The 23,738-nt window shown below is 35.2% G+C and overlaps 2 protein-coding genes across 2 annotated transcripts in view; both read right to left on the reverse strand.

Moving 5' to 3' along the window:
- Positions 1-801: 801 nt before the first annotated feature.
- Positions 802-9,761, reverse strand: LOC100375208 (uncharacterized). The gene is made up of 5 exons (XM_002732796.4): positions 9,515-9,761; positions 4,389-4,676; positions 3,732-3,968; positions 3,497-3,559; positions 802-2,322 (listed from the first exon to the last, which is right to left on the reverse strand). The coding sequence occupies exons 1-5, from the start codon at positions 9,555-9,557 to the stop codon at positions 2,291-2,293; spliced, it is 663 nt and encodes a 220-aa protein (XP_002732842.1). The 5' UTR covers positions 9,558-9,761; the 3' UTR covers positions 802-2,290.
- A 4,236-nt stretch (positions 9,762-13,997) lies between these two features.
- LOC100375065 (kinesin-like protein KIFC3) overlaps positions 13,998-23,738 on the reverse strand; it is a 39,662-nt gene continuing 29,921 nt past the window's right edge. The window contains exons 13-19 of the mRNA XM_006814044.3: positions 23,414-23,595; positions 21,835-21,939; positions 21,383-21,513; positions 20,749-20,996; positions 19,412-19,609; positions 19,080-19,258; positions 13,998-18,377 (exon numbers count right to left, since the gene is read on the reverse strand). Coding sequence (XP_006814107.1) covers positions 18,282-18,377; positions 19,080-19,258; positions 19,412-19,609; positions 20,749-20,996; positions 21,383-21,513; positions 21,835-21,939; positions 23,414-23,595 — 1,139 coding nt within the window. The 3' untranslated portion in view covers positions 13,998-18,281. The remainder of the gene's footprint in view (positions 18,378-19,079; positions 19,259-19,411; positions 19,610-20,748; positions 20,997-21,382; positions 21,514-21,834; positions 21,940-23,413; positions 23,596-23,738) is intronic.

Consider the following 23,738-nt stretch of genomic DNA (forward strand, 5'->3'; position numbering starts at 1 on the left):
GCCAAATGGCATTGCAAATAAAAGTCAACAGCTACTTGATAATGTAGTTCCTTGGTATAGTTTATGACTATGACTGACATTGTTGTTAACACTTTCTTGCTGTTAGGTTGCATACAAATTACTCAAGTTATCATTTCTCAAACTTTGAAATGTTCTCTATGTATTTATACTATGTATTTCAGTTCAGTTTTTGTGTGGTTGGCTTATATATTTTTGGAGATATTCATGAAAATGTGCCTCATTGGCTTAAGAGTGGAGAAAGTTTGTAATTGAAGAATGTAACAATGTCCTTTCCAGAATGGAATCACAAGTGGAATATGAAACCAACACCAGTGTAATTGTTTTAGCTTAGCTTTAAATTTCAAATAAAGTAAAGAAAAAACACTATACTGAGAATGTGGAAATTTTACTAATCTTTTTTCTACTTTAATCAATTACGAAACCAGATCCCAGTTTTGTTTCATTTTATTGGTACATAAATTGAACACACTGGGACCTTGATGCAAGGCATTTTATCTTTCCGATTTGAAATTTTGTTTTGAAGAATGCAGTTCTGACATGTCTGAATCAATCAAGTTCAAACTTTAGACATACATCAGATGACATATCGTAGATGTGCATTTGTGTCTTGATCGGATTTCAAGATGGCCGAATAGCAACCATTTTAGGGCTAGAATGCATCAAAACCACACAAGACATATCATGCATATACATGAGCATTTGTGTAATAATTTTTCAGACCCGTTTCTATATAAAGCTAAAACTGACTTTGTCAGACTAAGTAATCAAACAGTTCCTGAGTGCAATATATTAAATCTTTAATAACTAATTATAATTTTGTGAAAAATAGTCATTAGATTTATAGGATATTGTTATAAATTTTACACACTGAGAAGCCATTCTTTATTAAAGGGCCATCTACTGTATAATACTGAGAAAAGTGATCTGGTGGTACCAATACATAGGGTAAGCTGCAAAAGTAAACAAGAGATTCAGGTTGGAACTAAGAATTCATTTCTAGCTACTGTATTCGCTCTATTACGTAAATGACAGGTGTGTCAGTGGTCATAATAAGTCGTGTCTAAATGATCCAGTATGCTATAAGTGAACTTGTTCATTTACTCATTTACATATCAGAGACGTACTCCCAATACAGCAAATAACTACATTATGGAAGTGTGCATTCACTGTATGCTGTTTCGTTAAAATATGAATTGTGACCACTGTCATTAACGTAAGAGCACACACTTTTAGCAGTGCAAACAGCTACGAGTACTTGTAATAAATATATGTGGCATATTATTCTGTGATTAATCATTCATATTGAATGGATTAAAATATACAGAACAAAGATGTGGCTCAACAGTAAACATATAAAGATTAAAATATACTTGATGCAAAGAAACAAAATTAATTTTTTAATGTCTGCTATGCCATCATAATATCCAGATATTTTCATTTTGTAAAAGAAGAAATAACCACATGAAATAATAACCATGTGAATCTTCTCATCTGGAGTTGAACAAAACCTACTCTAATACTGCTCTCAATCCCTATTCTGCTCCAATGTTTGGTTTCAAAACTGTATTCTTCTCGAGTAATGTTTTCATAATTGTATTCTTATTCAATGTCTGTGGTATTCGTTGACAAAATGGCAAGAACATTATATTCTCTAGATTATTGCTGGCTCAGCTGCTTGTTAACTGTGCTTGATTGAAACTCTTTCTGAATAGAAATATAGAGCAAATGCTCTTAAACTGTCATGGATAAAACTGTCTTTGAATAGCGACATCTGTCAAAAACAACCCCATATTTGTTTATTAGCTTGATCGACCATGGAAACTCCCTATCTACCCAGTAAGGTATATTGGCTTGATGTACTCAAACAGTCCCCCTATCTAGTTTTATATTAGCTTGATAGGCCATGAAAACCCCTTATCCAGTTGTTTATTAGATGTATTCAGACAACCCCCCTATCTTAGTTTGTTAACCTGGATCAAGGTACCTCTATCTAGCTGAAAATAAACTCATTGAAAGGTGAACTTTAGATAATTGCCTTGTATATTTTGTGAAATATGTAATCGAATGTCCAGAGCATTTCGGCTGATGACAAAACTATTGTTTTAATCTTTGGCATGGCCTTCAAAATTGTTACTGGTTTTCTTGTTGAAATGTCTTGCAATTTTCAAACGGTTTTGGTTGACGAGCACTTGTGATTGAAGTTGCATAGGTGTGGATGACTGTCATTCATCGCTGATTTGTGCTCTCATAAAAATATGTCATTGGAACATTAGGCTGACTTGGCTTTCTTTTTCTTCTTTCCTGTGAAGTACAAATAAAAATTGTGGTATATTCCTTATCCTGTACATTTATGTGGTTTACTGCCTACTTTCTATTGAAAAACTACATTCCTTGACTGTGGGAGTGTTTAATGTTAAATATAAGTGGTTTACTCAGCAATGTTTATTATATTGTTCTTCCAAGGCCTGTCACATTACTCATTACAATTGATGACAATGTTTACATGGACTTGGTGATGGTGTTATTTTAATCAGATAGTGTCTGACCTCCATGTGAGTTCATCTAAACCGCCTCCAGCCTTGTGGTTTGGCCATAAGTGCAACAAATTGTGTCCCCTTTTCTATGCAGAGGGCGGGATAGCTAATTTTTACATCTATTTTGGAATCAAGTCAAGGTTTTCCCCATTCCACGATTTTTTTAATTGAAAATTGCTCAATTTTTCTGTTTCGAAATTAGTTCAGAAAACTCTAATACTGTAATTTTTTAACATTCACATAATTTTCACAAAGTGACTAGTGAACCCTTGTTTTGTCCATGGTAGTGCCAATGTTAAATTTAGGTAGTCTTACTCATGAAAATTAATGACAGACAGAATTTTGATGATTTTTGCCATACTTCTATTTACAACTACTTGTATTTCAAATGAAAATGTATACGAATACAGCCTTAATATTCTGGCAATATACGTCGTAATTGGCATAGCATTCCTGTGAGCTAATGTATAAACAAAATATATAGATCATTTGTTTCTTTCTCTGTTAATTCAGAATAAATATTGGGTTGTATTTATTGCATGCTACATCACTCTGTCATTTACATGCATGTGCTTCTAATAGAGCAATTAATACAGGATTTGGTTTATTTTTGTTTACGTATGACACTCTTTAAATAAAAATATGGTGAAATATCAAAAGAAATTTAATTTTCATCACCACATAAGCAGCCATAGAGAATGCTCTGACTGTGCCCAGACAATGACGCCCTCTATCATATAGCTTGGCGTGTAGCGTGCAAGGAAGTTTTTTGCCGGCTTTGTTAATATTTTTTTCTCGGTTATTTTTCGCTCTTGCCATAGCTTACTTAAAGGGTTCACAGTTACACATTTGTTGTGCTTAAAACAATTTGAATACATTACAACAAGCACTGGCTTAAACAAGGTGTCGTGCTAGCCTCTCTGTTTTTTCATAAATCTTACCTTTCTTTCCTTTCTTTTTCTTCTTCTTTTTTTTACCTCCTCCAATGATTGTGTCTGCACTGTCTGAAATAGAATTATATTAAAACTGATTTAGCTTTAAATTAACTTATTCGAACGAGGTCAAACAGCCGGGTTTTCAGCTTTCTCGTGTTGGTTGGGGATATTTGGAAAAACAAAGTAATGTTGCTATACAACTGCAGATGGCGTAATGTAACGTGAGCTCATGAATACTTACCTGCTGCCGCTCGCATATTGCACGATTCTAGTATTTCGATAAGCCGTTTGGGATTTGCTCCGATCCCGTCCTGTTCTTCCCACATCAATAACATAAACAACGCCTGCTCTCGGAGCTTCTCTGGGTATCTGTCTTGTATGAGCGGAATCATCGGTCCTAGACCAAGATAATCGGTGGCTATTCTCTTCCAGTGATACCCTAACTTTCGACTCGTGGGTTCCGTCACGTGTATCAAACCTGAAACAAATATGCGTTTTGTTATAGTGCGACGTATCAGATTATTGTCTTTGAACGATGGGAAATGGACACTACCTGTCGCTTGTAATGCAAACTCGGACAACTAATAATAATAGTTGTCTGAGACGCAAACAAGACTGTGTGTTTTAGTACATTATAATTAGCACTCAGGCTGAATTATTAAAGGCATATATATTGCTCGCATAAATTTTCACCAGTCGCGTGCTTATCATGATTAGTTGTTTGTAACCTAATATCTACTCCATGCGTTCGTTATTGTATGTAATCGACACGCTGGTGAACAACATCGATAAAACGCTAGTCGTGAATAAATCATTTGGCATCGTGAATCGGGTGCCAGTATTGTGCAGTGCCTATTTATGTAACTCAACTTATGACGTCATCATCACAACTACTCACCTGATAGTCTCCTCTCTTCCATAATATCAGCCAAAAGATTATGATCCAGTTTACGGAGTATTTTCACCAGCACTTCAAACTCACGAACGCCTCTCTGTAAAAGTTGTTCTATGACCTCATTCATCGTATCCTCCTGGTTTCCTTTCCCCTTCTTCCTGATGTCGTCAACCATCTCCTTAGAGAACACTCTTTCTTGAAATAAATAATATAGCGTGGAACGAGGACCCAGTGTCCTGACCAGTGCATCGCGGTGATGCAAGAGAAGACGGTGACATATCTCAGGAGTAACTGCAAAGAATAAACAATATGGTTATATTTTTTTAAGGTTTAAAAAACTGCATTTATATAAAACCTATTAAGTTTGGTGTTATGTTTTACCCAGTCACAAGCTTTAAATGGAAATTATTTTTTGGGAAGATCTCTTTTCTTAACGGAAATGTTTTCGCTGTACATGTATCCGGGTACTTTTAATATTCTGCGTTTGTAGTTTATAATTATATGCGTTATTTATTCAACCAAAACCCTTTAATCGGCAAAAGTACCAACACACAAAATATTTAGAGTCTCCTGGATATTAGTTTGCACGTTTGATTGAAATTCAAGTCCTTTCAATTCAGAGTCACAGTATCGGAACTATGTTGCATTGCTACATGTAATTAGCTCATTAGATGTTCATTAATCTCGTGGTAAAACTACTGTGACTGCCCGGAGCATAATGCAGATATAGAGATTCATTCTTTGTTCAGTTATTTAGTCAAGGCAGGAATACGGATATTTTGTCTGCATTTTTTTTTATTAAATTTAAAGCTGAGCTCCACTTGGCAACCTATCATAAGAAGAGCATATATTATTATACAGATAGTAATACTTTCATTCTAATAACGTCTGAAAATACGCTACTTATAATTAGATCGTTAATTTTACGCCTGGTTGCTATTCCGGTCGCAGAACTCATTAGGATGATTTTGTTCTGAAGTTTTGTGAAATATTTACGTTTAATATTAAACTTGATATTCGACAGACGCGTTTCTACAGTATTATTTGAGAGAATATTCAAACGTCAACCTACTCTGTGCGTTAGGGTTACTGAAGTAACCGACGTGCTCCCAAGGGATACCATTTACGTACTAGTTATACTTGCATGTAATAGAATATAACCCACATATTTACTATTATTCAATTTCTCGTTGGGTCCTGTATCTCAAGTCAGCTTCACGGTGTCATGTAGCCGTGGACATGCGTCATGAAACCGACACGATACTTAAACTGTTGTCACGCAAAGTAGTGTGAATGTCTGTTGACGTTACACGGGGCTTATATTATCTCAAACACGTTTGTGCCGTTGCCAATCGCGAAACTGTCGTCATTATATAGCTTTAAGTTGAAAAAAATAACGACCACAGTTGTGAAATAGTAATAAGTGAGTTGTTTGTGTAGCAACAACAAACAAGCATTGGCCAGGTGTGCTTGATGAGACATGCGCGCCACTTACGCGTATGCCGAGCATTGTTGTATCGTACCATAGATTGGCTTTGCGGGACGAGTATCCGTGATGTGGCTACATGCAACGAATACATGCTATTTTATTTGCTAGCCCAGTATATACGATGACGCTGACATGACTTCAGGCAATGTATGCATGCAACGAGTCTTCGGTAACTATAGTTCCATGGGTAACCAAAGGTGGGGTCCCTAGGGTCCCTGTTGCTGTTGTTGTAACTAATCTGTATTCATTGAATGCCAGTAACCGGTACAATGGCTTTAACGATACCATCCACACTAAAGGCAGACACAATACTTTTACAATTATCATAATAGACCGCTTAATGGTTCATTTCATATCAACTTATCCCGCCCGTTGGGATATTATACTGCAAGATATATAGGGCACATCCTGTGTGTATTACACAGTATAGGTAAACGTGAATAGTGGCTCGCATAGTTGTCACATGTGACAGTGGGGTTCGATTCTGTGTTATTAACTCGTGGGATATTAGACGTTCCTTTCAATGAATGGCGGCATGCCAGTCTTCCTGGTCGTGCACATTCACTGAATTCTGTCCGTAAACACCTGTTTTCACCCTGCTTCGATATTTCTCAAAACATACGAAGGCAAGCATAAAATTAGAGAATGCAACAGGTACTTAACAAATTACTTAAGCCTATTTAGGTCTAGTTGAACCGTGGACTGTATACAATATATCGTCCATAGCTGAACGTGACAATGTGCATTAGTCTATATAGTGCTGCTCGACTACTACTATAACTTGCACAATATACCGACACCGTACTCGAATTACCCTTCGCGGATTACGTGAAATATAAAACAGAATTCATGATTGTTATTTGCGTGTGAATGTACTTTTATATATTTTATATATTTCTTTTGATACTATGTTTTGCGTAGTATATTTCAAAAACAGTATTGTATTACAATGACTCTTACTTTTCCGCTTGGCAATTATCAGAAGGCGTGCTTGCTCGAAGAGCATTGGCAGTCAAATGAGGTTGACCAAAATGTCACATCGAAATATAAGTCTCAAGTTTACTCAATATAACGGCGTCCCTCCGCTGGTTATAGATAATGCACGACATCTGTGGGGCCGTCATTGTCTCCGGTCACAATAGATCTGCCAAAAAACGTACTTATTCTACGATTGATGATAATGTATAAGTTCAGTAAGACGTTGCATTATTTTGCGTTGCATGATGATGTCACAGTGTAGGTGGAGGCACCAGTGGTTTTGAGATATACGACCACCGGTGTACACGCCTCCAGACTCTCGCATACAGTCTTTTATTGAAAGCGTCCGGAGTCTGTACACACGTTAGTTTCTAATCTGATTGTGTTGCTCCGCGGAACAATCACTAAAGTTTACGTTGGCAAGTTTGTGCTTGTTTCAAGACTCTTATTTGCTCTGTATAAGTTTAAAGGTTGATGACCTGCGGTTCAGGTGATATTTTTAACTGACTCCATAAACAGAAGTTTACAAAATACACATTTTCTTATTTTGCACGTGCACTTGCAATTTATTCTCGTGGAGCATTGTGCTGTTTATTGGGCAATGATATGTCCCGAGTGTAACTGTCATTTTAACATATTTTCCCTTTAGTGGGATCAATTGTCATAAATCCTCAAGTAAGAAAATAACAATTGTGTTCAATTGCCAATCAAATTATACTATTTCCTGCATTATTCAGAGCATTACTAATGGAACCATCTTTGGGACCTTCGATGTTATCATCGTTGCGTTATTCGATGTAAACATCGCTGTTCAAGCACAATTTCTCGTATTTTATAACCACGTTTTACTTCGCGTTAATAAATTAGTACCTTATATCAACTAGGTGACGAATTGCTTTCATGAAATCCTAAGCGATTTGCTTTTGGTCGTTAGAGTCTGGTGTTTGTTTTCGACTCATTGACCGAGTGCGTTTCCATGGAAATCTAAGAACCCGGTTCTGTTTTCGGAATGCTACTGAATAATTTACAAAGTTGATTGCCCATAGGAATTTAAATGTTATAAATGTGTTATAAAGAAAAAAATACACCAGTAAACAGGTTTGACGCAATGTAGTACTGCAGCTGATCGACCTCTAAACTCGGAAAACTAATTTCGATCATCTGAGAATATTGCAAATATTAGTATTCACGTCACGTCGATAACGATATTAGTCTGCGATGTGTATATATACACATGAGTGTACTGCGAAATAAAAGAAGACCCGTGTCGTGAAATTAAATCGATCATATTCCGCATATTAGAAATTAATAGACGACACAATAAACATGGCGTCAAGCTTTTGTCTTGCCATACTTGTCGATTTCTTCATATCAGTGATCTTTTTTTTTTTTTTATAAATTCCGGCCTTCCCACATTTTTGCAAAATGTCCGAATTCAATTGATATTCGATGAATGTCAGTCAATTACAAAATAGCCAGATACAAAAACAATACTAGTACTGTAACTAATTCAATACACTGTCCGAGCTTAACATAAAATCTTAATTTTGCATGTTTGCATATTTTGTTTAAAATTACGAGTTTTTGTTTTACAAAGATGACTTGTAATCAGTGATCACCCCGGTAAGATATGTATTACGTCAAAGTCTTCCTGTCCTAATGTTATCTTCGTCGCTTTTTTTATCGCTCGGACGGCAAGATGTGCTGCATTTTTATTTTAATTTGATTGTAAAAATAACATTCACTTCACAACACACAAAGTCAGTCGTGTCAGTCTATGTTCGTACATCAGTCTTGTAGATTAAACAGTTTAATTATCTACTGAATACTAAAAGAATCGCTGTCTCAATTGTTATTGGAGCGTCGTCATAGCAACAGGTGTCATCGCAAGAAACACCAAAGTGAAAAGAGTTAACGGTCCACTGAGACAATGAATGGGTGCAGATTTGATATAACCCAAGATTTTAAATTTAAACTTCAAAAAAACTGTTTTTGTACGGTACATATATTATTATTATTATTATTATTATTATTATTATTATTATTATTATTATTATTATTATTATTATTATTATTATTATTAGCGAAACTCTCAATAAACTGCCCGAGCTTAAAACCACGTGACAACGTTTTAGTTTTCAGTCGTAACGACTGTATTATCCCGTGTGTGTGTTGGCTTCCTATCGATCGAGTCAAGCACTTTGACCCTGTACCGCCATAAATGCATGCAAGCAACCCAACCTTGGTATGATATCGTGACAAGGCTTGTTACCAAGGAACTTTTAATGGATACTGTAGGGGTGAAAGACAAAAGAACAACACAATATTGTCTTAGGTTCATTAAAATAAGAAGGGACGTAATGGTGTATAGTTAACATACAATTCAGCCACGATCAGTAAATGTGTGCCGAAGCTTGGAAATTAACACACATATACGATCGGACTCGGAGGTTGTGAAGGGAGGGCCAAACTTGATGAGTCGTTTATAAGAATACACGTATAACAATGGACACTAATATACGGGTAAACAACTCGCGTATCTGTGTGTGGGGGTACGTACGTAGGCGCGTCTCTCTCAATTCGTCTGTGTGTACCTTATACTAATGTATATGTCTATAATAAAACCTAGTGGTAAACTTGAAATAGTGAACGGCATACTCACGTTTGTCGAGGTTTGTCATAACACCAGAGCTGCCGGGAGCCATGGTGGCTCGCAAGTTGAAACGATATATAGGCGGTCGGGAACTAGGTTTCAACACGCCATGTATAATGTACCAAGGCAGCCACAAGTTCAAAGTCTTGTGACACCAGCACAGGTACAAACCTACCAAGCTACAGTATAAATAACTCTAAGTAGCGTTAAGACGTGTCCACCGGCGTGTGTCGAGCTGTGTAATCATATGCAAATAAGGTCCAACAAGGCAACAGTCGTTACGTTGATTTTGTGTACGGGTTTTCCTATATATATTCAAATACGTATTGGTCGTACGGCGATCATAATTGAAATTACTTTTGTGGCTATGTTTTTTATTAGCCGTTGTACGAACATCTGACGACTAGATATTTCGACATTGTCCCGCGTAAGATTGGATTCTTCGTGACCCGGATCCTTCGATCGTAGTAACACCGTTGAACCAGCAACGATTTCGTCTCACAATGGTAGTTCACAATACTTATTACACACCCATTAGTGCGTAGAGAAACGTAAACGCCAGAATAAGTTTAAAGTAAACATTTTTTTGTTCAAGCACCAGGTAAAGCTCGATGTTGACATTGAATTAATTCTACTGTATACTAATGCAGTAGTTATATAGTAGTCGTACTGTCGTATTTTATCATATTAAACATAAAAGTAGTAATATTTATTAGAATAATACTGTTTTCAGGCCTGCATGCTAGGATTTGATTGATGAAAAATGAACAAAAAATCTCTCTCCCATATCTTTCAAATTTGGAAAAAAAATATTCCAACGTATCCATCGATTTCTGATGTCTTACATGTGATGCATACAATGTATTCTAGAACCCCGGCAATAAACAATTCATCTGACTTATCCCGTTACCATGGCCACCGACATCTGTGTCTATGGTAACGCGCAATGTTTGTCTGTCTTTCTGGATCGGACGCTATTATTATGCTATCAATGTGACAAATTGGGATCGATTATTCACAACACTGCGACTGAAAAAGACATATCGACGGAAACGATTACCTTACAGAATCCCATTACTGTGGCAATTGAAAACTGTTGTTAATAGGTGTTAGACATGACAGTCCGCTGTGGAAAATCTATAAATATATTTTAATACATTCTAGTACATTTGGGAAAATTGTGTTTTCTTTTCTGAGTTAAAAGCGAATATTGAAAACCCATTATCATTATAATGTCAAATGTTCTCTGATAGCATTTGCTTGGCGACATACCGGTGCTGAGTTGTGGACAATATTCACTATCAGCCCGCAAGAACTACGTGAATTCCCTCATCGATTGTATTCGGTGAGAAAACTGAAGACACTGCAAACACTTGAACCAAATATATGAAGGATGAATCATTCATCACACATCATGGACTCAGTTGCAAAAAAAAGTAAAGTAGGAATTGAACTTCAGACTAACAAAATCTCTAGTTAGATATCGTCCGAATCACACGGTTTGTTGGTGTGACCCATTGCCGACTAGTTTGGAGAGGTGACCCGAAACAAACGTTCCTTGGCTGGCGCATATGTAGTTAGATGACAATAGTTAAACCTAGGATGTCATTCATGTTTAGTGTTTACGTTTTATGACCCACATATCACAAACTAAGAGATAAATAGGAACCCATCGAAGTAATAATACGTACGTTTCCCAATACTAGGTTGTTATTGTTCTTTTTTTGTTGTGCGATTTTTTCCGCACCTTGAATAATGTGAATCGTTCTTTTCATGAAATCGTTTATACATTGTGCGTGTGTTTTGATCTTTTCAATAATTGTACGTCAGTCGCGTTTAGTTTACCAACGTTGCCATGTGGGTCTCACGAATTTGCTGATATTACTGTGAACGGAAAAAAAAACAATCGACAGAATTGCAATATAGTTTACTGTTCTGTAAATAAAATAGCAACATAATAGTTCAAATGTAACAGTCTATAGTGGGAAAGCTCATTATCAATATTGCTACTTTGTTAACAAAACAGTGAGATATAATGCAATACTGCTGGTTGGGGTGCTTTTTCGTTCGCAATAAAAAAATATTTTATACCCACCGAATCTCTGCGTAAATTTATAATTTGGTTTGTTATTTCATTCATATAATTTAATTGTAATCATGATCATGCATATATATATATATTAGACACCCATTCATCGAATCATGCAACTTAACGGCCCATGTATTTTACAATGGTATCATTAAATCTAAACGTGTAATTAATATTAAACTGAAACTGGCCTTTACACCAAATACAAACAAATTACAGGCAACAGGCATAGCATGAATGAAGACTGCAAATCAAGTATTAATAGTAGTAGTGCCTGAATATTTAACGCCGAGATAGAGGTTTCCACAATGCATGTATTATTTTTAAGAATAGCATTGACATATCCAGTAGTGGAACTAACTTTCTGTTTGCATTCTTTATGGCATTCTTCAGTTAATACGTTGATTCAAAAAAGAAAGGCAATTTAAGTTCCTGTAGACCACGCCCTCTAGCGACAAAGTGATTTCGTTGGACTCTATAAACGGTTGCAAAGAATGCCATTCACAACGTAAATAGCAAACGAACCTACCGTGTCGAGTATGAAGTACAGAGCCAAATTCACACACACTTGGGATAACTATAACACTGGTACTACGTATTTTGGATGTATTGTATTTATTTATATATATACATAACACAATTAATTTTTCAGACAAAAATGCCAAAATTAATCTGTCAATTATCTAATTTCCGTCTTGATATTATTTATTGCATTGCATTTTCCATTTTGGGACCACCGTACGATATGGTAAACAATTTAATTTATAATAATTCTGGTAAGTTTCATTTCTAATAATTCTGGATCGAACTGTTTCCCAAAATGCCCGGCGTATTTGTGAAACCCGGTGGGCGGGGGTCACTTGGCTTAATTATGTGGAGAAACTTCAAAGGGTATACTTATCGAAGTCGCATGTACGCAAAAAAGCAAACCAAAAATGGGTAACTTTTTTAAAGCAGGAGGGCAAGCAAACAGAATATTTATTGAAGTTCCACTTACAACCAAATACATCAAAAGCATGGAGTCGTTCGAACAGAACAAGAACACACACCTTCTTTGTGTTGTTTTATTTTCCCAAAAGTACGTATTTTATCAAAAAATGAGAATAAAATGTTATGCATGAAAAGGGGTTGTTTTTGTAGAACACACACATACCAGCCAAGTATCCCATGTGTTTTAATGCTTTAGGACCATAGCTTCACTTGTGAACATTTTTGTCATTTGTGTCCCTTTCTTGTGAGATTCCTTCTATGATTTTTCGAAAATCACAAATTTCACAGAAAAAGAGCCATAAATGACGAAAATGGACACAAGTAGAGGCACATTGTATGGACCAATAGAGATGTCCAGCGCTAGGGGCAATCACAAAGTCCCTTTTTTCCATGGAAACAAATTTGGGTACCACTCAGTTTATTTGATGGTGCATTTTTACAAATTAGCCATGTTCAACTTTAACACTATATATCTATACAAGGTCTAAAGCAAGCCACTCAAAATGCGAAATGAAGGGTTAAACACGTCCTGAACAGTTTGTACGGACGAAATACTATACTGTAAATTAATGTGACACATATATTACGTCAAAATACTGGTAGACGAAATTTTGCCCGGCTGGGTACTGCCGCTGTTTTGACTTCCATTTTAACGGTCGAGACGATCTTTCTGATTCCTAATTTTAAAATTTTAGTAAAATGTAGGCAATTTATTGGCATAAAACGCCAATTATTGAGCCAAAAAGTGCCCTCACCGTCGATCTTTTTGGGTTCAGGTGTCAACTGGCTGCAGAGCACTAACACATAAAATCCAGTTGGGGGGGGGGGTACCTCTCCCCTCTGGCATTTTGCTCACCAAATCCAATATTGGTGAATAGAACTTTCTCTTCATACAGGATACCGATTGGTCATTGGTTAACACATAAAACACACTAGCTTCAAGAATTGGCAGCTTTCTTTTGTCAACATACTGGTAATATTTAACAGTAACCAATTCTTTTATCTACACACATTTAGTTAAAAATCAGTCTTTATGTTTGAAGGAGGAATTTTGCTCACCATGGATTCAGAACAGGATTCCCAGCTCAGTGTATCCACATGGACTTCCATTGTTAGCGACAAAGTTGAAACTCCAAAGACACATTTAAACTGGTCATGTGACCCCTTGTTCAGGCCGTGCATTTATTCCCGTAAACAAATGCATGAATGTCTCTATAAAGATTCTAAACTGTATATATAGAGATTGCAAGTCTTACACGACTGATATGCTTTATTTTATGTAGATTGTAAATTGACAAGAAATAGAATGTTTGCACTGAAAAAATGTATTAAAAGATATGGATATGTAAGATTACAATCAACACACCAGACTCTGACAACTCCTTGAAAAAACAAACACACAAGATAACTGTATTCTAGTTCTAAGTACATCAATTTTATTTTAAGGCCACTCACTATATACCCCTTGTATTTCAGGAGGATAACAGTCTTTCTTTGGTATTGTAAATAACAAGTAAAGCAGGTACAGGAAAATTAATATGTATTATGTAAAAAGAAAATGCAACATGGATGGAATAAAGTATTCAAAACAAGAACCAGATTAATAGTTACCCTGAACAGCAGTCAGTTTATGATGTATTAGGAGTATAGAAGTGATGCTGTTTAAAATTACTAAGAAAACATTGTCTTTACACGTTAAGCGTTGGCATGCAAAATATCTGGGGGTTTAGAGCAATAACATTTTAGTGCTTATCTGGTTAATTTGATCTAATTTGTACCACAGTTTGCTTAAATATATACCAATACATAATCAATTGTGATTACATACATAAACCTGGTCAAGGTGATGGATTGCATTTTTATCTCATTTGATGATGGACAACACATCATCTGAAAAGCCTCTGTGGATAGCCGAAATAAATGGTAAAAAAGGCAGGCAGTGTGTTAATGGAACAGTTGATGTGTCAATCATTGTGTGGCCACGGTTCAGCAAATACAAAACCTGTACAATACAATACAATTGTGAGTATGATATAATATAAAGGAATGGATGCTGAAATTTATTGATAGTACAAACAATATGAAGAAAACTTACTGATATGGCAGTGACAGTTTATAATGCTACTACAATGCCATGGTAACACATTGGCACAATTTTTTTCAGTATGAAAAGTGGAAGACACTACACATGAATTTGAGAATGTTTACAATTCTTTTCTCAACTGCCAACATGTTTGGCTCAACGGGCGTGTTTTATTCGAATATTTAATTGGCTACATGTCTAGTGTTTTGTTTTGTTTTATAGGACAGCTGACTGAAAAATAAAACATGTAAAATTGATCGTAAATTGTGGCTCTTGACATAAAAATCGACTTGAGAAAGCACTCAACATATTTAACAGATTTACCAAGTAGACGAATGCAAACATACACTTAAGTTGTATACTTGCAACCAGATTGGTTTTGTCCTATTGCACTGGCTAACAGGAAACAGAATCCATGTAAAAAAGCAGTTTTCGTGAGACAATCTCAACCTGTCAGTGAAAACAATGTTTGCTATTCTATATATGAGGAAAGTTTGCAAGGACACAACTTTGTGAAAGTCACCGAATCCCTATTTCAAATGTGTTAAGGATGCCAGGGAAATACTCTCTGCTGCAATATTTTCCAAATTAACAAAATTAGTCTGTCACAAAATCAGAACAATCCATAGTAATAACTCCACCAGATCAACAACACTAACAACCACCCCACCCCACCCCACGATCTCAGCAATTTAGCTCAAAACGTTTAAACAACCACACCGTATTATTTAGGAGTTACGAGAAACTTTCACCTCAACTAGATGGCGACAAATTAAATCACTAAATACAGCAATTAAAGACAAGGGCTTATCACTGGACATTAAAAAATATCTTTTAAGTTTTATAAGTTTATAAGATTTGGTGAACACAAATAGTAAGTTTTAAATAATTACACTTTCACAATCCAAATTTTAAACCAAGATTAAGACAATGTTATGTTAACACAAGATATCACTATGGTGTCACTCAAATTCTACCAACAAAATGTTGGAATATATCATTTTTTTTTTTACAATAAATGATATTTGTGTTTTTTTTTTATGATTTTGCCTTTGATTGTTGACACACCAAATATGGAATAAGATGTATAAAATATCAAAGTGTAAAAGAAAAGAAAAACATTCACACAAGTTCCAAAAAAAAACAAACAAACACAAAAACTATCTATTGACTATTTAAATATAAAAAAACAAAACTAAAATTGGGGGATTAATTGAACAAACTGCCACAGAATTTGTATTTCATAATTGGAGAAATGTAACACCAAACATCTACACACTAGATCTTCCGATACAACATCAAACACTAAATAAAGTTTTATAAATATGAGTTCAAATTCTGTTTTGCAAAATCATGCGTAGAAAAGAAAAGCTGTACAATCTATAAACACCAACAAGAGATCAGCTGCCAGAAATCACTAGTCACATATTTGACAATGAATTCAAGGAAAATTTCTGAATACAAATCAAGATAAAATGTTGACAGAAGTACAATTATAAACTGACATATTAGGAAAATACTTTTATTTACACACATCTTTCAAACAGGGAAAAAAAATAATGGCAACTATAATTGATATATTAATTTTAATAATTTCAATTATAGTGATCCCGACAGAGCTGTGCGACAGGCCAGTATTCTAATTTTGTCTGGAGAATCTGTAGAATTACTTGTGACAGAAAGGGTCGACAGAAGAATTTCAAAACAAATCAGAGGACTTGTATAAACCAACAAACCTCCTCAGACCTCTCACTTTTGTTTGTTTGCATTCATTCAACAGACATATTTGTTTGGGATTTGATGAATGAAGTGATGTCATTGATCTGAATGCACTCTTTTCAAATCAAATCAAAGCAAGTGTCATGTTTGCAGTGCTTGTGACAAATCACTTGCAACTGTTAGACTAAAGCATGTTTTAAGGATGTAGTAGACAATTAACACTTATACTTCATTCACACTTAAGATAGATTCATACTTTATATAATTATATATTTTAGACTATATTGTTGTTATGTTAGTTGCAACCTTCACATGGTCATGTGACTGCTGAGTAAATAAATTCATAAAACCTTTATTGAAAATTCAAATAAGTATTGTTATGAAATTAAAAAGGAATACCCCAATTTTTTGGGGGAAAAATGTCAAACATGAGAAATATATCACCGCAATTTTGCATAACTTTTTTTTTTGGAAATGCTCACTTGTTTTTTTTCGTAAATTACATAATATCTACAATTAGATTTTAAATGAAATTTTGTGTTTTGAAAGTCATGTAAAGGACAGATGATTTTTAGGAACCATAAAAATGTTCTACTAATATCGCATACTCAACTGTGTGATTTGTTTTGTGATTTGATTTGATTTGTGATTTAACTCAAATTTAGTCATAACAACGAGAGATTCGGTAGTCAATTATGACTGCTGTTTTCTACATGTTCCATTAATGATAGAGAACTGAAATTTTTATGAAATAATTAGATAGCTAAGGATTCTATAAAGTATAAAATTTTCATTTTGATAAAAATGTGCCAAAAAAAGTTTACTACATCCTTAAGTCACACAGGATTTGTTTTTGATTGTCAATAGCTACATAATATATATCCTATTCTCTGTACAGCGATCACATTTTACAGAAAAAGAATTTCAGAAAGAAAAGCCAGCCACATAATTTTGGTTATATACAATGTACCATCAGTGAGATCATAGAAAGCTTTCTTTAAATTCAAGTCAAATAAGTTCACATTTCTCTTGCTAAGCATTGTATTATTAAGAATGGCAGTGACAAGAGGTAACATACAAATAAGACCTATACATAATCAAAAAAACAACCCAAGTCATTGCTAACAAAAACCATTCTGTCAACCACAACCCTGCGGCAATGATTGTGTTAAAACTACCAGGAAATAGAAGAAAGTCCTGCTGAGAAAACAAATATCTTGTAATATTTACAAAACTGGTAGATACATGTACGATGTAGACGAAAAATATTGCAAAGTTCGTCTAAATACTGAACACTACAAAATGCACATTGCAATAGGAAAATTCTGTCAGCTATAATAAATGTTTTCAGATATCATATAAATATAAAATATATATATATATATATAGAATTTATGGTTTCTTATTTCCAAATAGTTTTCTAGATTTTATTCTAGCCATTCATAGATGCAGAGTAATAGAAAAAATAGCCTATAGATGGCACCTTTCTGAAACATCAGATGCCATCTTGAATTGAATTGCATGTATGAAGCAAACCAATCATAAGCACAATACTGCAAAGGTGAAATTGACATGGATATAAGAAAAAACGGAATTGCTAGGGTCTTGAAAGAAGATAATGATTTTCCATCTGCTAGCAAATAATTAAATCATATTGTCAGCAGAACAACTTTTTTCACACATATCGTATATCTGTAAGTTGTGACTGATCTGCATTGCATGAAGGCACTCATTAAGTGAATTGTACACCTGGATTGGTATAACGACACAGCTTATCAGAGGATCAGAATCAGCCAATGGTCCTGAATTTTACGTACTCAACTTATATTAGCACATATTTGAGGTAACTATAATTCATTGCTCCATAGTCGTGTTACAAATCTGAAGATTAAATGTTATTTTCTAGGAGTGCCTCGCGGTGTTGATCTGTTTGGTGTGCCTCTATTTGTTCCCTTGCTGGCAGGTGAAGAATAACTAACAGTAGGTACATCCTGCAAGAAGGGAAAGAATAATAATTAAGTTATTTTTTTGCATGGATATAGCAAATTCAACAAATCATTGACACCCGATCCCCCCCCCAAAAAAAAATGACTTGCATCAAGGTCCTATTATGTTTAATGTATGCACTAAATTTGAACAAAATCCGTCCATGCATAACTGAGATCCGGGTCCGGAATGGTGAAAATGTGCGACTTTGATGCATTTTCAGCCTTAAAATGGCCGCTATTCAGCTATCGTTAATCGTATCATAAAAAAAATGCATGTGCATATGTCCCATATAATGTGTGATGTATGAGTGAAGTTTGAACTTAATCGGTCTATGCATGTTCGAGATACAGGTGATCACGGACGCACACAGGACAAACCATAGGTCCCCCGTTTTCGGTCTACGTCCGAACAGGGACTAAAAAGTAGTGAGGAATGACACCATGATTTTATTATGTAATCGTAAAATGTATGAACATCTGATCAAATGATGTTACTATGAGCAGACAATTTGAGGTATAACAATTTGTTTTCATATTTCCTATCAATAAACATATGTCACTGTAACGCCACAAGTTACAGCATGTCGTAATTTTGCTGTACTGCATTGGGTATTTTCATCCTACCATATAAGGAAATGAGAATTCCAAATATGCTAGTTGCTATCACCAAGGAGATAAATAGAGCGAGAGCGTTGGGCTCCTTACCTCATACTGTGCAAGTCTGCCTTTCAAAGTAGCAATCTCAGCGCTTTCCACTTTCTTGGTAGCCTGCCCAAGTTCCACTGCTCGGACTCTTTGGGCAAAACTTAAACTTGACATGGTTTCACCAACATTCTTTTCAACGGGTGATGTCTGCACAACCATTAGTGTCTTGCTATCCCCACCTGATGATGAGTATTACATAGTTAGTAGATTGTAGTGCAGTCATACATTTGCAACCACCCTTTGTTAGGAGACAGGTGGTCTTTATATAAAGTCTGAAAAGCAAAACATGACACACATGAAGCATAAATAACATGCAGTGAATATACACTTACCTAGGGAGTCCTGTAATAAATAAGTTAACTTTGAATTGCGATACGGAATATGTGCTTGTTTGTTTCTCAGTGCATGTATGACATCACCCAGGGACGACAGTGATTTGTTGATGTTCTGAGCTTCTTTAAGCCGTGCTCCGTCAGCACCAGATTTACTGACACGCTCAGAACCGGCTAGATCAACCAGATTCAATTTACCTACAAATAAACATAGATCAGATTAGATTGGAAAAAAGAATTGAGTGACGTTTTCCTATTACCAAATAACTGTAGATTTATTTTAACCGTGGTTTGCAAGTAAAATATACGACAAATAATTGAAATTCAATTACAGTTGTCAATCCATATATTACTTTTTGTAAAAAATAAATTACAGCAAAATTAAAGAACATTGTTACCTACAAATCATAGTAAATATTCAAGGCACTGGTGATTTGGGGCTTTGGGAATCTCTTGGGTCTAATCATCAGCAGATCGTTGATTTCAGTTTGATATTTTTATTATTGATATTTTTATATTAATTTATTTTTCTCTGTGCTGTACTATCTTGATTTGATAAAAACAGACTAATCTATTATTTTACATCTGATATAGACCTTGATCAAGATGCTGTGATAATACCTTCTATAATTGTTTCACTGGAACAGAAATAATTCAATGAGTTGAATATGAATGAATTTATCTGGGAGCCAAAGGGTTTTAAGTACACCGCCAAAAATGTTGTGGAATAAGTGTAATTCAATAGTTTGATTATGGACATCGATGAGTTGACATGAAGAACCAAAGGATTTTAAATCAATAAATTGAGAACACTAGCAAGAATGTAGTGGAATAACTAATTCAATGGGTTGATTTCAGACTTCGAAGGGTTGATCTTGGAGCCAAAATGTTTTAAAGTAGGTGAATAGAGAACACTATCAAGAATGTATTGGAATAGTGTAATTCAATGGGTTGATTATGAATATTGATGGGTTGATCTGTGAGCCTGAGGGTTTTCAGTAGAGGAATGGAAAATACTAGCAAGAAAGTTGTTGAAATGGGCCTAATTCAATGAGTTGATTATGGAAATCAGTTGGTTGATATGGGAGCCCAGGGGTTGATGTGGATGAATGGAAAATACTAGCAGGAATATATGGGATTCAACCTAAGAGTTGAATGTAGAAAATAATATGGGTTGATATAGACACTCAAGGGTGAATAGAGAATACTAGCAAGAATATAGTGAAATAAGTGCAACTCAATGGGTTTATTATGGAGATTGGTGGGTTGATCTTGGAACCCAAGGGTAGAAGAAACATGTAATTACATCAATAATAATGGGATGCATGACTACCTACCTATAGTTCTGTTACCAGTTGTTTTATTTGTTCCAGTCACCGTAACACAAAGCAAAGCATGTGATCTGGAACTGTGTTCATTCATATTAGTAGAGGCAGTGGCTCGATTTACTTTTGCCGTATCCAGTAATCGATTGACGTCATCAACAGAATTCACAGGTAATGATATCAATCCTGGCACGTACAATCCACCCTCTTGGTTCATTTTAATATCTAATTTGAAGGTAGGATCATCACTTAGCAAATCTCTGTTGAAGTAATTAAGTCAAAATAAATTAGACTGCATACTGCTACCATAAAAGGAATAGTGTATAGAACAAAATTCTTCACAATGAACTCCCCAGTTGCCATATGGAATTCAGAAATGATTCCATGTTACATAGTGTCTTCGCCTGTTGCTCCACACACAGTCTTGCATACAATCAACTCCAAATCCAAACAAAGTGTGTTGGTCAATTAATAATATTATAGGATACTGTTTGTATTTGACTACCGGTGTCTGTGCACATACACCTCTCAAATGTCAACAAAGGTAATCCAATCTTCTTGACTGAAGGAAGCTATTGAATGACCCTCAATAAAGATTTGGTAACTAAACTCTGAATAAAGTGAAGAGAGACATGCAATGAATTACCTTAACATTTCATTGTATATTTCCATCACATTAACGGTAATAGTATAGTTCCATTCTTTGTCCTTTTCTTTTCTTTCAGCAAATAAGCACTGCAGCGATAGCTGATTTATTCCCCGATCATTCTTTGGTCCCTGCAAATTATTATAAAAATATGAATAACTTGCAATATCTTAATATACCAGTTATTTTACAAGTGTGGTCACAGGCGTTGCAGTGAAACATTCTTCTTGCTGAAATTTGCAAAATAATCAAATGTTTTTGAAGTTAAGATAAAATTTAGTTTCTATATATTTTTCACACTTGCAGATTTTTTTTTTTACAGCAGGAGGGGGGGGGGGGGCAGTTTGAAGGTTCACCAGTATGATAATGTTTGTCATGCACTTGTTTACATCATCCATGATCTTAGACAGAAAACGATGGATGGCAAAGCAAAATGTGTACTCAAGACTCACTTCCATGGTATATGTTTTGCCAGATCCAGTCTGTCCATATGCAAAGATGCACACATTAAATCCATCAATACAGGATATCACCAAGTGTTTCATCTCATCAAATACCTAATGAACAGAAAGATAAAATGTATGATGAACTGTGTGGGGACTATTCAAAGGCATGAGAATACAGTGAATCAAGAAAAATTACTTACCGTACTCGATCGCGTTAGCGCCCATGCCCGGGCAAGTGCCCACCCCCCACTTTTGCACAATTTTCATATTTGGGGTCACATTCGGCAAAGCGCCCACCCCTTCAAAATGCAACTAATTTAAAACTTGGTCTTGCGTAACGAATCTTGGTAATCGTTTTTATATGATACAGCGTGGATATCGACCGCTGTGAACATGTTGTGAATGCACAGACCACGGTAACCGTGCATAAACTACGCTTCGACAATGACCTGTTAATACAAGTAAAATGCGGTAAATATTTCATGCCATATTCAGTTTACCTCTCAAAAATGGCTAGTTACTATTTTTTTGGAAAAAACCATGTCGTTTATTCGCTGAAATCAATTCTAACAGATCGTACTTCGACATTGATCATTCACTTCCGCATTGCGTTGCCGGAAAGTCTTTGGGAATTTCCGAAGAATAGCGTTGGTACAACACAGTATTCTGATTGGTTAATAACCAACTTGACCCATTAGGTCAAAGGACACTGCTGCATGTCAAATCTGCAAATGCATCATGGTGGAAAGTGATTTTCATCGAGAGTTTGAGTACGATCCAACACCTTCGTCAGTGGAGATAATTTGAGAATTTTGACTTCGACTGTGTTCCAACAGACTCTAATGTTTTTAATTTTGTAAATTCTGGTGGTACGTAATTAATATTGTAATAAAATCTGCATATGTTTTGTGATCATTTCTGTTTCTTCATTGTGAAAATCAACGACGACACAACTAATTTCGTAATTTGATTTTCCCTCAAAGACGTAATCTGTCACATGATGAATCAAAATTTTCATTTGCATTCTTTTTCGAGGGGTTAGCGCCCACCGCTAAAAAATCATGATTTTTTGAGTAGAGGCCCCTGGGCGCTAACGTGGTCGAGTACATGTATGTGTATTAGGATTTTAAATTCTTTCCAAATTCACCTGGTCACATTTCGTTATTGCAACAATTTTTGTTTTACATATAGTTGAGATCATTTCTAATGTTTCATTTGAGGTCTTGGGACCTTGAATTGGAGGAAATATGTACTAAACATCCAATAATTTTGCATGTTTGAGTGTTGGAGACAATATTGTCTACTCATTTGTTTGTTGGATCAAATTGCATTTGCCAATGTTTTAAAACATGTATTATCACAAAAATTTATCTTTATTCTTAATAACTGCAACGTAAAGTTTGACAAAATACAAAAAATATTTCCTAAATATTCATATCATTAAATATTTCATATAATTGTCCCAAGACCCCAATGACGATTTAGGAATGATTACAGAGTGCAACTTCACAAAAATAAACAAAGAGTACGCATAATATAAATTCAAATGACCATCAACATGATATCATTCGTTAGGCTAACTTACCTCCTGTTGTACAGAGGCTGGCGTAAATACTTTGTCAACTTCATAAGAACTTGTCCTTCCTTTGTTATGTACATATAGTATACCATCATCATCTGTATCGTATGTGACAACAACTCTAGCCATAAGACCTACACCGTCTTCTTTGATGGGTGGTCTTACACGGCAGAACACTCTGATATTCCCTACACATCAAATAAACAATTAAAAATCAGACCAAAAGTCATGCACAGTGTGACTAGGCATATTTAAGTGCATAATAGTATGATATTGTACTTTAGTTCAATGAAATCAGACCAAGCATCAATAATTTATATTTTATATGCAC

Source organism: Saccoglossus kowalevskii, chromosome 6 (genome assembly GCF_978046115.1).
Source record: "Saccoglossus kowalevskii chromosome 6, keSacKowa6.1, whole genome shotgun sequence".
Classification (NCBI taxonomy): Eukaryota; Metazoa; Hemichordata; class Enteropneusta; family Harrimaniidae; genus Saccoglossus; species Saccoglossus kowalevskii.

Excerpts from the sequence above, each read along its gene's own strand:
- LOC100375208 (XM_002732796.4), bottom strand. The coding sequence starts at position 9,557 with ATGGCTCCCGGCAGCTCTGGTGTTATGACAAACCTCGACAAAC. Across the intron at positions 3,560-3,731 it reads CAATATGCGAGCGGCAGCAG|ACAGTGCAGACACAATCATT; the intron begins GTAAGTATTCAT and ends ATTCTATTTCAG. Across the intron at positions 2,323-3,496 it reads GAAAAAGAAAGGAAAGAAAG|GAAAGAAGAAAAAGAAAGCC; the intron begins GTAAGATTTATG and ends TGTACTTCACAG.